The sequence below is a fragment of the Trichomycterus rosablanca genome, chromosome 5 (genome assembly GCF_030014385.1).
Source record: "Trichomycterus rosablanca isolate fTriRos1 chromosome 5, fTriRos1.hap1, whole genome shotgun sequence".
Lineage (NCBI taxonomy): Eukaryota > Metazoa > Chordata > Actinopteri > Siluriformes > Trichomycteridae > Trichomycterus > Trichomycterus rosablanca.
In genome coordinates, this window is record NC_085992.1 from 52,138,705 (window position 1) to 52,153,181 (window position 14,477).

The 14,477-nt window shown below is 43.2% G+C and overlaps 1 protein-coding gene across 4 annotated transcripts in view; it reads left to right on the plus strand.

Annotated features, from left to right (window-relative positions):
• prim2 (DNA primase subunit 2) overlaps nucleotides 1-14,477 on the plus strand; it is a 64,265-nt gene that overhangs the window by 30,369 nt on the left and 19,419 nt on the right. For all 4 annotated transcript variants that reach the window (XM_062995369.1, XM_062995368.1, XM_062995370.1 and 1 more), the window contains 2 exons: nucleotides 2,891-2,963; nucleotides 6,304-6,489. In XM_062995369.1, coding sequence (XP_062851439.1) covers nucleotides 2,891-2,963; nucleotides 6,304-6,489 — 259 coding nt within the window. The remainder of the gene's footprint in view (nucleotides 1-2,890; nucleotides 2,964-6,303; nucleotides 6,490-14,477) is intronic.

Consider the following 14,477-nt stretch of genomic DNA (forward strand, 5'->3'; position numbering starts at 1 on the left):
CGAATATAATGCGGAGCAACCAACAGAGTTCCTCTCACATGTGAATAAATCCTCATTGATGTGTAATTTGTATAAAGGTGTAATTATACCAGTGTGGGTTTATTTAAATAAAGTAAATTGGGGCGTCAGGGACGGTTTAAGCGTTTCAGTACACAAAGGGAGATGTTAGCTAACGTGCTAGCGCTAACCGTGTTAGCTTAGTAAGCTAAAACTGCGGTGAGCTAAGTAGAGCGTCTAAATGATCTGATTATGACTCCAGGTCTGATTAGAATCCTCTGTACTGAGGAGCTGATCAGGTAGGTAGTGGGGGAGCGGGACGGGTCACCAGGTTTCACTCAGACCCTCTTTGGGATCTGCGCTGAGAGCGCACCGACGAGTGCGCCTCCCAATGGCTAGGCTGTTCATCCGTACCGCCCCCAGACACCTCTCTCGGACATAGCCGATCGTGTCGGTGTCGACGCCCAACCGGCCGGTGGCAGCATTGAAGCATCGGTGACTTGCCGTGTGGGACAAAATGCCCAATTTAAACATGGTTCCTCCACTTCTGTACAGGCACCTCGGGCCCTGCCCGCTTTTTAGTCCCGTCTTTTCCCGCCCAGCGCACCAGCGGGCGATTTTGTCAGCTAGGGGGCGCTCGTGTTCTACACTGCTGATGCAATAATCCGACCGAGATGACTTAATGGAGATCAGATCAGTGGTGACGCTCTGTGCGCGTTACGGATCTCGGAGGAGGAGTGGAGGTCTGCAGCACTAGAATGGGGAATCGGGTATGACTAAATTGGGAGGGTCACCGCTGTAAGTCACGTTAGCGTCACGTCCTCCGTTTATAAACGATTAAATCCACCCTCGGCGCTCCCGAGCCCAGCTCACTTCACTAACACCTTGATTATCCGGGTCATCGCTCCCTAAGCGCCTTATATAACTCGGCCGGACCGCCGGCGAACAGAGGGAGGGACGGGGCGCGGCCTGCTACCGACGCCATCCGAGACCCGATTATAGGCAAGTGTGTTTAGAGCAGTTCATATAGTCACATAACGATCGGATCAAGGTGCACTTCTCGTGTGTGTTAGGCGACGATGGTTTTCTGAAGTGCTCCCGAACCCTATAGCTGTATTTTTAATAGAATGATAGAATTATCATTCTGTGTTTGTAGTGTTTGTAGCCCCGTTCCTATCGTCACATACTGATCAGATCATTTCATTCCGATCTGATTCATATTTCATTCCGATCTGATTCATATTTGAATCGTATTTGATTTGTATTTAATTCGTATTTGATTCATATTTGATTCATATCTGATTCGTATTTAGTATCTGATTCGTATCTGATTCGTATTTGATGCGTATCTGATTCGTATTTAGTATCTGATGCGTATCTGATTCGTATTTGATTCATATTTGATTCGTATTTAGTATCTGATGCGTATCTGATTCGTATTTGATTCATATCTGATTCGTATTTAGTATCTGATGCGTATCTGATGCGTATCTGATTCGTATCTGATTCGTATTTGATGCGTATTTGATTCGTATTTAGTATCTGATGCGTATCTGATTCGTATTTGATTCATATTTGATTCGTATTTAGTATCTGATGCGTATCTGATTCATATTTGATTCGTATTTAGTATCTGATGCGTATCTGATTCGTATTTGATTCGTATCTGATTCGTATTTAGTATCTGATTCGTATTTGATTCATATTTGATTCGTATTTAGTATCTGATGCGTATCTGATTCGTATTTGATTCGTATCTGATTCGTATTTAGTATCTGATTCGTATTTGATTCATATTTGATTCGTATTTAGTATCTGATGCGTATCTGATTCGTATTTGATTCGTATCTGATTCGTAATTAGTATCTGATTCGTATTTGATTCATATTTGATTCGTATTTAGTATCTGATGCGTATCTGATTCGTATCTGATTCGTATCTGATTCGTATTTAGTATCTGATTCTTATCTGATTCGTAATTAGTATGTAATTAGTATCTGATTCGTATTTAATTCATATTTGATTCGTATTTAGTATCTGATTCGTATCTGATTCGTATCTGATTCGTATTTAGTATCTGATTCTTATCTGATTCGTAATTAGTATGTAATTAGTATCTGATTCGTATTTAATTCATATTTGATTTGTATTTAGTATCTGATGCGTATCTGATTCGTATGTAATTCATATTTGATTTGTATTTAATTCATATTTGATTCGTATTTGATTCTGATCTGATACGTATTTGATTTATATCTGATTTGTATTTTATTTATAATTGATTCATATCTGATTTATATTTGATTCGTATCTAATCCGTATTTAATTTGTATCTGATTCGTATGTGATTTGTTTGTGATTGATATCTGATTGATATCTGATGAAGTTGCACTTCTTGTGTTAGGTGACGAGGGTTTTCTGAAGTGCTCCCGAGCCCCTGTGGCTGTATTTAAGATAGAATAGAATATACACACGTGCGTATATATACCTTCACGTGCATTATATACATGCATAAACGTTTATGACATCACAAGTAATACATCATGAACGCATCACGTCATTACAGGCCTGAGAACTGATCACAGGAGCACGATGCTTTCTCACGTGTAGCCTGTTCACAGACCTTTACAGATTCTCGCAATCTTTCCACAATATCATGCACAGTAGACGGTGAAAGGTTTAAAGTATTGGCCATCTGGCGTCGAGAAATGTTTGGAACACGGTGGTGAGCCACGCCCCATCATTGCTTGTACCGACTGGATCCTGTTATACTCGATCGTGATTCGACGAGCTCGTGGTCTGGTGTCCGAATTCTTTTGGTTATATAGTAAAGAGGATGTGATGAGTGCTCTGATGTCCAGCACTGACTGTAAGTGTTATTTCTGTGTTGCAGCCATGCGTACGTAGGTCAGGATTACAGCATCCAGAAGAACGTAGGGAAGGTTTCTCTGGAGCAGATCGATCCCGTGAGTACTGATATATATATATATATATATATATATATATATATACGTACATTTATATTCATGTATATTTAATGGTGGTGCGTTCACACCGGCAGAGATGCGTGGTGTAAAAGCCGCCGGACGTGGTGGCGAGTGAAGTTTTACTTTATACATATTATTAGTGATGTGATGATCACCAGCAGGAACTGAGCTCTGAGCAGAGAGGTACCATCTCCTCCACTGTGAACCGTTCAAGATCACAAACTACTCCTGTCAGTGATGGACTACACACAGGGATCAATGATGATTTTACTCCAGGGTGTTTATTTATCTGGTTCACATTTCATTCATATTTGATCGTATCTGATTCATATCTGATATGTATTTGATTCATATCTGATTCATATCCGATGTGTATCTGATTCATATCCGATATGTATTTGATTCGTATCTGATTGATATCTGATATGTATTTGATTCGTATCTGATTGATATCTGATATGTATTTGATTCATATCTGATTCATATCCGATATGTATCTGATTCATATCTGATTCATATCTGATATATATTTGATTCGTATCTGATTCATATCCAATATGTATCTGATTCATATCTGATATGTATTTGATTCGTATCTGATTGATATCTGATATGTATTTGATTCGTATCTGATTGATATCTGATATGTATTTGATTAATATCTGATTCATATCCGATATGTATCTGATTCATATCTGATATATATTTGATTCGTATCTAAATCATATCCAATATGTATCTGATTCATATCCGATATGTATTTGATTAATATCTGATTCATATCCGATATGTATCTGATTCATATCTGATATATATTTGATTCGTATCTGATTCATATCCAATATGTATCTGATTCATATCCGATGTGTATCTGATTCATATCTGATATGTATTTGATTCGTATCTGATTGATATCTGATATGTACAGTGTATCACAAAAGTGAGTACACCCCTCACATTTCTGCAGATATTTAAGTATATCTTTTCATGGGACAACACTGACAAAATGACACTTTGACACAATGAAAAGTAGTCTGTGTGCAGCTTATATAACAGTGTAAATTTACTCTTCTCTCAAAATAACTCAATATACAGCCATTAATGTCTAAACCACCGGCAACAAAAGTGAGTACACCCCTTAGTGAAAGTTCCTGAAGTGTCAATATTTTGTGTGGCCACCATTATTTCCCAGAACTGCCTTAACTCTCCTGGGCATGGAGTTTACCAGAGCTTCATAGGTTGCCACTGGAATGCTTTTCCACTCCTCCATGACGACATCACGGAGCTGGCGGATATTCGAGACTTTGCGCTCCTCCACCTTCCGCTTGAGGATGCCCCAAAGATGTTCTATTGGGTTTAGGTCTGGAGACATGCTTGGCCAGTCCATCACCTTTACCCTCAGCCTCTTCAATAAAGCAGTGGTCGTCTTAGAGGTGTGTTTGGGGTCATTATCATGCTGGAACACTGCCCTGCAACCCAGTTTCCGGAGGGAGGGGATCATGCTCTGCTTCAGTATTTCACAGTACATATTGGAGTTCATGTGTCCCTCAATGAAATGTAACTCCCCAACACCTGCTGCACTCATGCAGCCCCAGACCATGGCATTCCCACCACCATGCTTGACTGTAGGCATGACACACTTATCTTTGTACTCCTCACCTGATTGCCGCCACACATGCTTGAGACCATCTGAACCAAACAAATTAATCTTGGTCTCATCAGACCATAGGACATGGTTCCAGTAATCCATGTCCTTTGTTGACATGTCTTCAGCAAACTGTTTGCAGGCTTTCTTGTGTAGAGACTTCAGAAGAGGCTTCCTTCTGGGGTGACAGCCATGCAGACCAATTTGATGTAGTGTGCGGCGTATGGTCTGAGCACTGACAGGCTGACCCCCTACCTTTTCAATCTCTGCAGCAATGCTGACAGCACTCCTGCGCCTATCTTTCAAAGACAGCAGTTGGATGTGACGCTGAGCACGTGCACTCAGCTTCTTTGGACGACCAATGCGAGGTCTGTTCTGAGTGGACCCTGCTCTTTTAAAACGCTGGATGATCTTGGCCACTGTGCTGCAGCTCAGTTTCAGGGTGTTGGCAATCTTCTTGTAGCCTTGGCCATCTTCATGTAGCGCAACAATTCGTCTTTTAAGATCCTTAGAGAGTTCTTTGCCATGAGGTGCCATGTTGGAACTTTCAGTGACCAGTATGAGAGAGTGTGAGAGCTGTACTACTAAATTGAACACACCTGCTCCCTATGCACACCTGAGACCTAGTAACACTAACAAATCACATGACATTTTGGAGGGAAAATGACAAGCAGTGCTCAATTTGGACATTTAGGGGTGTAGTCTCTTAGGGGTGTACTCACTTTTGTTGCCGGTGGTTTAGACATTAATGGCTGTATATTGAGTTATTTTGAGGGAAGAATAAATTTACACTGTTATATAAGCTGCACACAGACTACTTTTCATTGTGTCAAAGTGTCATTTTGTCAGTGTTGTCCCATGAAAAGATATACTTAAATATCTGCAGAAATGTGAGGGGTGTACTCACTTTTGTGATACACTGTATTTGATTCGTATCTGATTGATATCTGATATGTATTTGATTCATATCTGATTCATACCCGATATGTATCTGATTCATATCTGATATATATTTGATTCGTATCTGATTCATATCTAATATGTATCTGATTCATATCCGATGTGTATCTGATTCATATCTGATATGTATTTGATTCGTATCTGATTGATATCTGATATGTATTTGATTCGTATCTGATTGATATCTGATATGTATTTGATTCGTATCTGATTCATATCTGATATGTATCTGATTCATATCTGATATGTATTTGATTCGTATCTGATTGATATCTGATATGTATTTGATTCGTGTCTAATTGATATCTGATATGTATTTGATTCGTATCTGATTCATATCTGATATGTATCTGATTCATATCTGATATGTATTTGATTCGTATCTGATTGATATCTGATATGTATTTGATTCGTATCTGATTCATATCCGATGTGTATTTGATTCATATCTGATATATATTTGATTCGTATCTGATTCATATCCGATATGTATTTGATTCGTATCTGATTCATATCCGATGTGTATCTGATTCATATCTGATTTTGAATTCGTATCTAAATCGTGGTTAGATTGTTTTCTAGATTTGGGCATCAGAAGGCGAACAGTCGCTGCCGTTGTGAACGTACCGTAACACTTATGCTGCCATGTTGTTTTATAGCTGAATGGTTCTGAATGGCTCTGTACCTCTCCCCCCCCCCCCCCCCCCCCCCCAGCTCTCCGGCCGGTCCTTCCCCCTGTGCATGCGGCAGCTGCACAGAGCCCTGCGAGAGCAGCACCACCTGCGCCACGGCGGCCGCATGCAGTACGGCCTGTTCCTCAAGGGCGTCGGCCTGACGCTGGAGCAGGCGCTGCAGTTCTGGAGGTCCGAGTTCATCAAGGGGAAAGTGGACGCGGATAAGGTACCTAAGGTTCCTTAGATATAACCAATCATGTCTGTGTGGAAGCACTGCTGGGGATTCGATCCCAGCGCCATCCGGGCGCCATATTTACATTTTACATTTGCATTTTCGGTACTCTAAGCAATTCAGGGTTAAGGGCCTTGCTCAAGGGCCCGACAGTGACAACCTGGCAGTGGTGGGGCCAGAACCGGCGACCTTCCGCTTACTGGACCAGCACCTTAACCGCTAGGCTACAGCTTTCCCCTCTGTACTTGTTGATATATGTGAAGTAATAGGGGCAGTTTGTAGCTCAGTGGTTAAAGTACTGGACTAGTAATCAGAAGGTTGCCGGTTCAAGCCCCACCACTGCCAAGTTGCTTCTGTTGGACCCCTGAGCGAGGCCCTTAACCCTTAGTTGCTTAAATAATTGTAATAATGGTCAGGCAATTCAGATAAAAGTGTCTGTTTGCTTAGGCAGTCATAGCTGGTACTGGACTAGTAATCAGAATGTTGCTGGTTCACGTCCCATTGCCACTGCAAATTGCGACTGTTGGGCCCCTGAGCAAGGCCCTCAACCCTCAATTGCTCGTATTGTATTCAGTCATAACTTGTAGGTCACTTTGAATAAAAGTGTCTCTTGCTTGGGCAGTGGTAGCTCAGCGGTTAATGTACCGGACTAGTAATCAGAAGGTTGCTGGTTAAAGCCCCACCACCTCCAAGTTTCCACTGTTGGGCCCCTGAGCAAGGCCCTTAACCTTCAATTGCTTGAAATGTTCTTAGTCATAATTGTAAGTAGCTTCAGATAAAAGTGTCTAACTGCTGAGCTACCACTGCCCATTAAGCAAAGTGAATGAACATCAAGAGACGGCGGTCTGAGCTTAACGTGAAGTGAAGCAACTGAGGGTTAAGGGCCTTGCTCAGGGGCCCAACAGTGGCATATCGGCAGTGGTGTGGGGCTTGAACCAGCGACCTTATGATTACAAACGAGTCCAGTACCTTAACCGCAGAGCTACCACTTTTTGCATTGATCTCAATTTTCCTCCCAATTTAGTCATATCCAATTCCCCTCTACTGCTGCAGGCTACATGCGCCCCCTCCGACACGTGTGCGGCACTGACCACTTCTTTTCACCTGCTCTTTTTTTTACCTGGGTTCATACAGGGATCCGTATCGTCATGCACCGATTTCCATCGTCCCCCGTCTCTGTGCAGCACCACCGATCAGCCAGCAGAGGGCGTCACTGCAGCACTTACACACATACACACACATATACACACACTTATGTACATACACTTATATAAATACACACACACACACATATATATATATATACACACAGACACACTGCAGCACTTCGTCTTCTCTTACATTATCCAAAGCGACTTGTTCAGTGTGGTGGTGCTTAAACCTGCAACCTTCCAGTTTCTAGTTTGATTCCTTAATTGCTTCACTGCTCATAGCTATAGCGCCCCCTATCCCCTCCTTCCCAGATTGCAGCTTCATATTAAAACCTTGTCGTGTCTGACGTGGTGTCTCGTAGTTTCGGGACGTATTTAGCGAGTCTTCGTCTGGTTTCTGTATCCCGACTCTCCTCCAGTTAGCGAGGAAGGCCGCTGATGTCCGCGGCGGGGGGGCCATTAAGCGTTACGCTTTTTTTTAGCTAACAGCGGAGGGTTTTCACCAGCGCGGTGGGGTTTATTCTCAGCCGCTGTGTCTCTGCCCCGCTCCCCTGTGAGAGACGTGTTCTATGAATCTGACAGGGTTTCATCTCTATTCAGTGTGAAGTTGATTTGCTCTGAATAAATGACGACTGGACTCCGCAGGTCCGCGCGGCTGGCGGGTTACTGCAGCTCATAAATATCACACGTGCGCGGGTCTCGGCGCTCCTGTTCGGGTTCCTCTCCTGATCTAATAGGGGGGCGCCCCGGCTCGCTCGGCACGTAGATCTGTACAGAGGTGGAACTGAGATTAGATCAGGACCGGTGTAGAGCTGCGCTCATCGCAGACGTTCACGCTGTTCATTTTGGCAGATAGAGGGCGCTGGTGGTGGGTTATGATTAAATTACATGGTCGGGTTAATGTATACGTTCCACCTTCAGCTTCAGCATTATCCCAGACACACTCATACACACACCTTCTCATATACACACATATATACATACTTATACACACACACTCATACACACACTCATACACACACCTTCTCATATACACACATACAGTGTATCACAAAAGTGAGTACACCCCTCACATTTCTGTAAATATTTCATTATATCTTTTCATGGGACAACACTATAGACATGAAACTTGGATATAACTTAGAGTAGTCAGTGTACAACTTGTATAGCAGTGTAGATTTACTGTCTTCTGAAAATAACTCAACACACAGCCATTAATGTCTAAATAGCTGCAACATAAGTGAGTACACCCCACAGTGAACATGTCCAAATTGTGCCCAAAGTGTCAATATTTTGTGTGACCACCATTATTATCCAGCACTGCCTTAACCCTCCTGGGCATGGAATTCACCAGAGCTGCACAGGTTGCTACTGGAATCCTCTTCCACTCCTCCATGATGACATCACGGAGCTGGTGGATATTAGACACCTTGAACTCCTCCACCTTCCACTTGAGGATGCGCCACAGGTGCTCAATTGGGTTTAGTCCATCACCTTTACCTTCAGCTTCCTCAGCAAGGCAGTTGTCATCTTGGAGGTTGTGTTTGGGGTCGTTATCCTGTTGGAAAACTGCCATGAGGCCCAGTTTTCGAAGGGAGGGGATCATGCTCTGTTTCAGAATGTCACAGTACATGTTGGAATTCATGTTTCCCTCAATGAACTGCAGCTCCCCAGTGCCAGCAACACTCATGCAGCCCAATACCATGATGCTACCACCACCATGCTTGACTGTAGGCAAGATACAGTTGTCTTGGTACTTCTCACCAGGGCGCCGCCACACATGCTGGACACCATCTGAGCCAAACAAGTTTATCTTGGTCTCGTCAGACCACAGGGCATTCCAGTAATCCATGTTCTTGGACTGCTTGTCTTCAGCAAACTGTTTGCGGGCTTTCTTGTGCGTCAGCTTCCTTCTGGGATGACGACCATGCAGACCGAGTTGATGCAGTGTGCGGCGTATGGTCTGAGCACTGACAGGCTGACCTCCCACGTCTTCAACCTCTGCAGCAATGCTGGCAGCACTCATGTGTCTATTTTTTAAAGCTCTGGATATGACGCCGAACACGTGGACTCAACTTCTTTGGTCGACCCTGGCGAAGCCTGTTCCGAGTGGAACCTGTCCTGGAAAACCGCTGTATGACCTTGGCCACCATGCTGTAGCTCAGTTTCAGGGTGTTAGCAATCTTCTTATAGTCCAGGCCATCTTTGTGGAGAGCAACAATTCTATTTCTCACATCCTCAGAGAGTTCTTTGCCATGAGGTGCCATGTTGAATATCCAGTGGCCAGTATGAGAGAATTGTACCCAAAACACCAAATTTAACAGCCCTGCTCCCCATTTACACCTGGGACCTTGACACATGACACCAGGGAGGGACAACGACACATTTGGGCACAATTTGGACATGTTCACTGTGGGGTGTACTCACTTATGTTGCAGCTATTTAGACATTAATGGCTGTGTGTTGAGTTATTTTCAGAAGACAGTAAATCTACACTGCTATACAAGTTGTACACTGACTACTCTAAGTTATATCCAAGTTTCATGTCTATAGTGTTGTCCCATGAAAAGATATAATGAAATATTTGCAGAAATGTGAGGGGTGTACTCACTTTTGTGATACACTGTACATACATACTTATACACACACACTCATACACACACTTGTGTGCACTCAGATATGTATATATATTATATACACACACTCATGTGTGTCATATACACCGATCAGCCATAACATTTAAAACCACCTCCTTGTTTCTACACTCACTGTCTATTTTATCAGCTCCACTTACCATATAGAAGCACTTTGTAGTTCTACAATTACTGACTGTAGTCTATCTGTTTCTCTACATGCTTTGTTACCCCCTTTCATGCTGTTCTTCAATGGTCAGGACCCCCACAGAGCAGGTATTATTTAGGTGGTGGATGATTCTCAGCACTGCAGTGACACTGACATGGTGCTGGTGTGTTAGTGTGTGTTGTGCTGGTATGAGTGGAGTTTTTAAACACCGTGTCCACTCACCGTCCACTCTATTAGACGCTCCTACCTAGTCGGTCCACCTTGTAGATGTAAAGTCAGAGACGATCGCTCATCTATTGCTGCTGTTTGAGTCGCTCATCTTCTAGACCTTCATCAGTGGTCACAGGACGCTGCCCACGGGGCGCTGTCGGCTGGATATCTTTGGTTGGTGGACGATTCTCAGTCCAGCAGTGACAGTGAGGTGTTTAAAAACTCCAGCAGCGCTGCTGTGTCTGATCCACTCATACCAGCACAACACACACTAACACACCACCACCATGTCAGTGTCACTGCAGTGCTGAGAATCATCCACCACCTAAATAATACCTGCTCTGTGGTGGTCCTGTGGGGGTCCTACAGTCAGTAATTGTAGAACTACAAAGTGCTTCTATATGGTAAGTGGAGCTGATAAAATGGACAGTGAGTGTAGAAACAAGGAGGTGGTTCTAATGTTATGGCTGATCAGTGTGTGGTCATATGGGGATTTAAACCATGCAGGATAGATCCTCCAGCGATCAAAATGTAAATGCACCGAGACTCGTGATTTAGCCGCGAGCGCTTATCGATCGAGACTAATTCTATAAGCGGCGTTAAATCTCAGCCTGAAGGTGTTGTGATGAGGTTCATGCACTGACTGTAATTAAGACCCGGTGTGTTTGTGTGTGAGCGACCTTCCTCCCATTCTAACCAGGCGTTATGAAAAGCTCCGGCGCTCCTCGTTACGGCTCGTTCCTGATTTAATTCTTCATTTAAAGCCTGTAAATGAACTTCAGAAGCTCGGAGAGAAAATCATCTTTTATTTACTGAGAAATCTCTCACATGGAGAGAAGAATTCAATCAGAGCCCTGAGAGGGACGAAGGAACCGAAGGGAAAATGTAGCGCAAATATACGTCAGTATATCACAGATCTCCAACCCCGCGTTCCCCGTCCACCCCGCCCTTTCTTCCTGTTACCGGCCCTCCGGCCTGACGCTCGGTTGGTTGCATCGTTTTCATTTGCCAGTGGTGGAATCCTAAAGAGAGCCGCATCGCGTACGGACTCACGATATCACTCTCCAAGTTCCATCGATCAGCCAGCAGAGGGCGAACGCAGTTACATAATGAAAGCCTGTTTGTCAGAATGAAACTCTCATCCGTCACACGCCTGGCCGGGTCGATAGCACCGCCTGGAGTTCACGCTGGACTCCTACGAGAACTTACGAACCGCTTTTATCAGCCAGGCCGTGACTGCGGGTTTTAACTCTTCATTTCTACTTCATTCTCAAAATGATTAACTTACAGGTCCTTCTCAAAAAATTAGCATATTGTGATAAAGTTCATTATTTTCCATAATGTAATGATAAAAATTAAACTTTCATATATTTTAGATTCATTGCACACCAACTGAAATATTTCAGGTCTTTTATTGTTTTAATACTGATGATTTTGGCATACAGCTCATGAAAACCCAAAATTCCTATCTCAAAAAATTAGCATATTTCATCCGACCAATAAAAGAAAAGTGTTTTTAATACAAAAAAAGTCAACCTTCAAATAATTATGTTCAGTTATGCACTCAATACTTGGTCGGGAATCCTTTTGCAGAAATGACTGCTTCAATGCAGCGTGGCATGGAGGCAATCAGCCTGTGGCACTGCTGAGGTGTTATGGAGGCCCAGGATGCTTCGATAGCGGCCTTAAGCTCATCCAGAGTGTTGGGTCTTGTGTCTCTCAACTTTCTCTTCACAATATCCCACAGATTCTCTATGGGGTTCAGGTCAGGAGAGTTGGCAGGCCAATTGAGCACAGTAATACCATGGTCAGTAAACCATTCACCAGTGGTTTTGGCACTGTGAGCAGGTGCCAGGTCGTGCTGAAAAATGAAATCTTCATCTCCATAAAGCTTTTCAGCAGATGGAAGCATGAAGTGCTCCAAAATCTCCTGATAGCTAGCTGCATTGACCCTGCCCTTGATAAAACACAGTGGACCAACACCAGCAGCTGACATGGCACCCCAGACCATCACTGACTGTGGGTACTTGACACTGGACTTCAGGCATTTTGGCATTTCCTTCTCCCCAGTCTTCCTCCAGACTCTGGCACCTTGATTTCCGAAAACAGTACTTTGGACCACTGAGCAACAGTCCAGTGCTGCTTCTCTGTAGCCCAGGTCAGGCGCTTCTGCCGCTGTTTCTGGTTCAAAAGTGGCTTGACCTGGGGAATGCGGCACCTGTAGCCCATTTCCTGCACACGCCTGTGCACGGTGGCTCTGGATGTTTCTACTCCAGACTCAGTCCACTGCTTCCGCAGGTCCCCCAAGGTCTGGAATCGGCCCTTCTCCACAATCTTCCTCAGGGTCCGGTCACCTCTTCTCGTTGTGCAGCGTTTTCTGCCACACTTTTTCCTTCCCCAGACTTCCCACTGAGGTGCCTTGATACAGCACTCTGGGAACAGCCTATTCGTTCAGAAATTTCTTTCTGTGTCTTACCCTCTTGCTTGAGGGTGTCAATGATGGCCTTCTGGACAGCAGTCAGGTCGGCAGTCTTACCCATGATTGCAGTTTTGAGTAATGAACCAGGCTGGGAGTTTTTAAAAGCCTCAGGAATCTTTTGCAGGTGTTTAGAGTTAATTCGTTGATTCAGATGATTAGGTTAATAGCTCGTTTAGAGAACCTTTTCATGATATGCTAATTTTTTGAGATAGGAATTTTGGGTTTTCATGAGCTGTATGCCAAAATCATCAGTATTAAAACAATAAAAGACCTGAAATATTTCAGTTGGTGTGCAATGAATCTAAAATATATGAAAGTTTAATTTTTATCCTTACATTATGGAAAATAATGAACTTTATCACAATATGCTAATTTTTTGAGAAGGACCTGTATATAGTAAAAAACAATCAGTGGTTCTAATATGCTGTCATGGAGAACATAAATGCAAAATAAATATAGAAATGAATAAGAATAGTACCTTAAGCGAGACATGAACTATTTGGTCGTCCAGCTCAGTGTGTGTGAGGTAAACAGCAATAACGACGCTGCCACTACATTATACATACAGACGTGTGTGTGTGTGTGTTAGGGCTGCAACGATTAGTCGACATCATCGATAACGTCGACTATAAAAATTTGTCGACGTGCGATTTCATCGTCGTTTATGAACACAGAGAGGCGAAGATAGAGAGACCGAAACTTTCTAAAGTATTTCGGGAGCATTTCAGCCAAAATAACCCAAAGAAACGAGCCGGACGCCGACGCTACAGAGCAGCGTCGTGGTTTCACGCCGGCAACACGGTGAAACGCCGGCACCCCGCAGCCGTGATGAGCAGCGTTATCCAGGACAGGTAAGTGTTTACACCGCGCTTTGTGCTTTAACCAGCGTAGTTAAGGTTTGTTAATGCTAGAGTACTTGTCGGAAAACTAACTAAGAGTATAAGCATTCATTCTAAATAATAAGCCTCATCCACTTAATGACAGCTAGTTAGCTCAGCAGATAATTCAGTTAAGATATTTAACCCGTTATGGTTTAGTTGGCATAGCCGGAACACTATCTGTAATAAACTACGATACACAGCCTTCAGTTTGTGATCATTAATACAGCTTTCTCTTTTGCTCTCTCTATTAATAGCACTAAGCGATGGTGTGTGGAAGAGAAGAGAAGAGGTTCATGCTCCCCTCAGACGGCTGAGATCTTCACAGACGGCGTTCACATGTTTCTCAACCACGTTATAAATGTTCTGAAACATAACAGCTTCTAATGCCGTCCAAAGCTTTCTTATTTCATTGAATTTTTTTATTGTGATTGTGTATTAATGTGTTTCAAATATATTTAA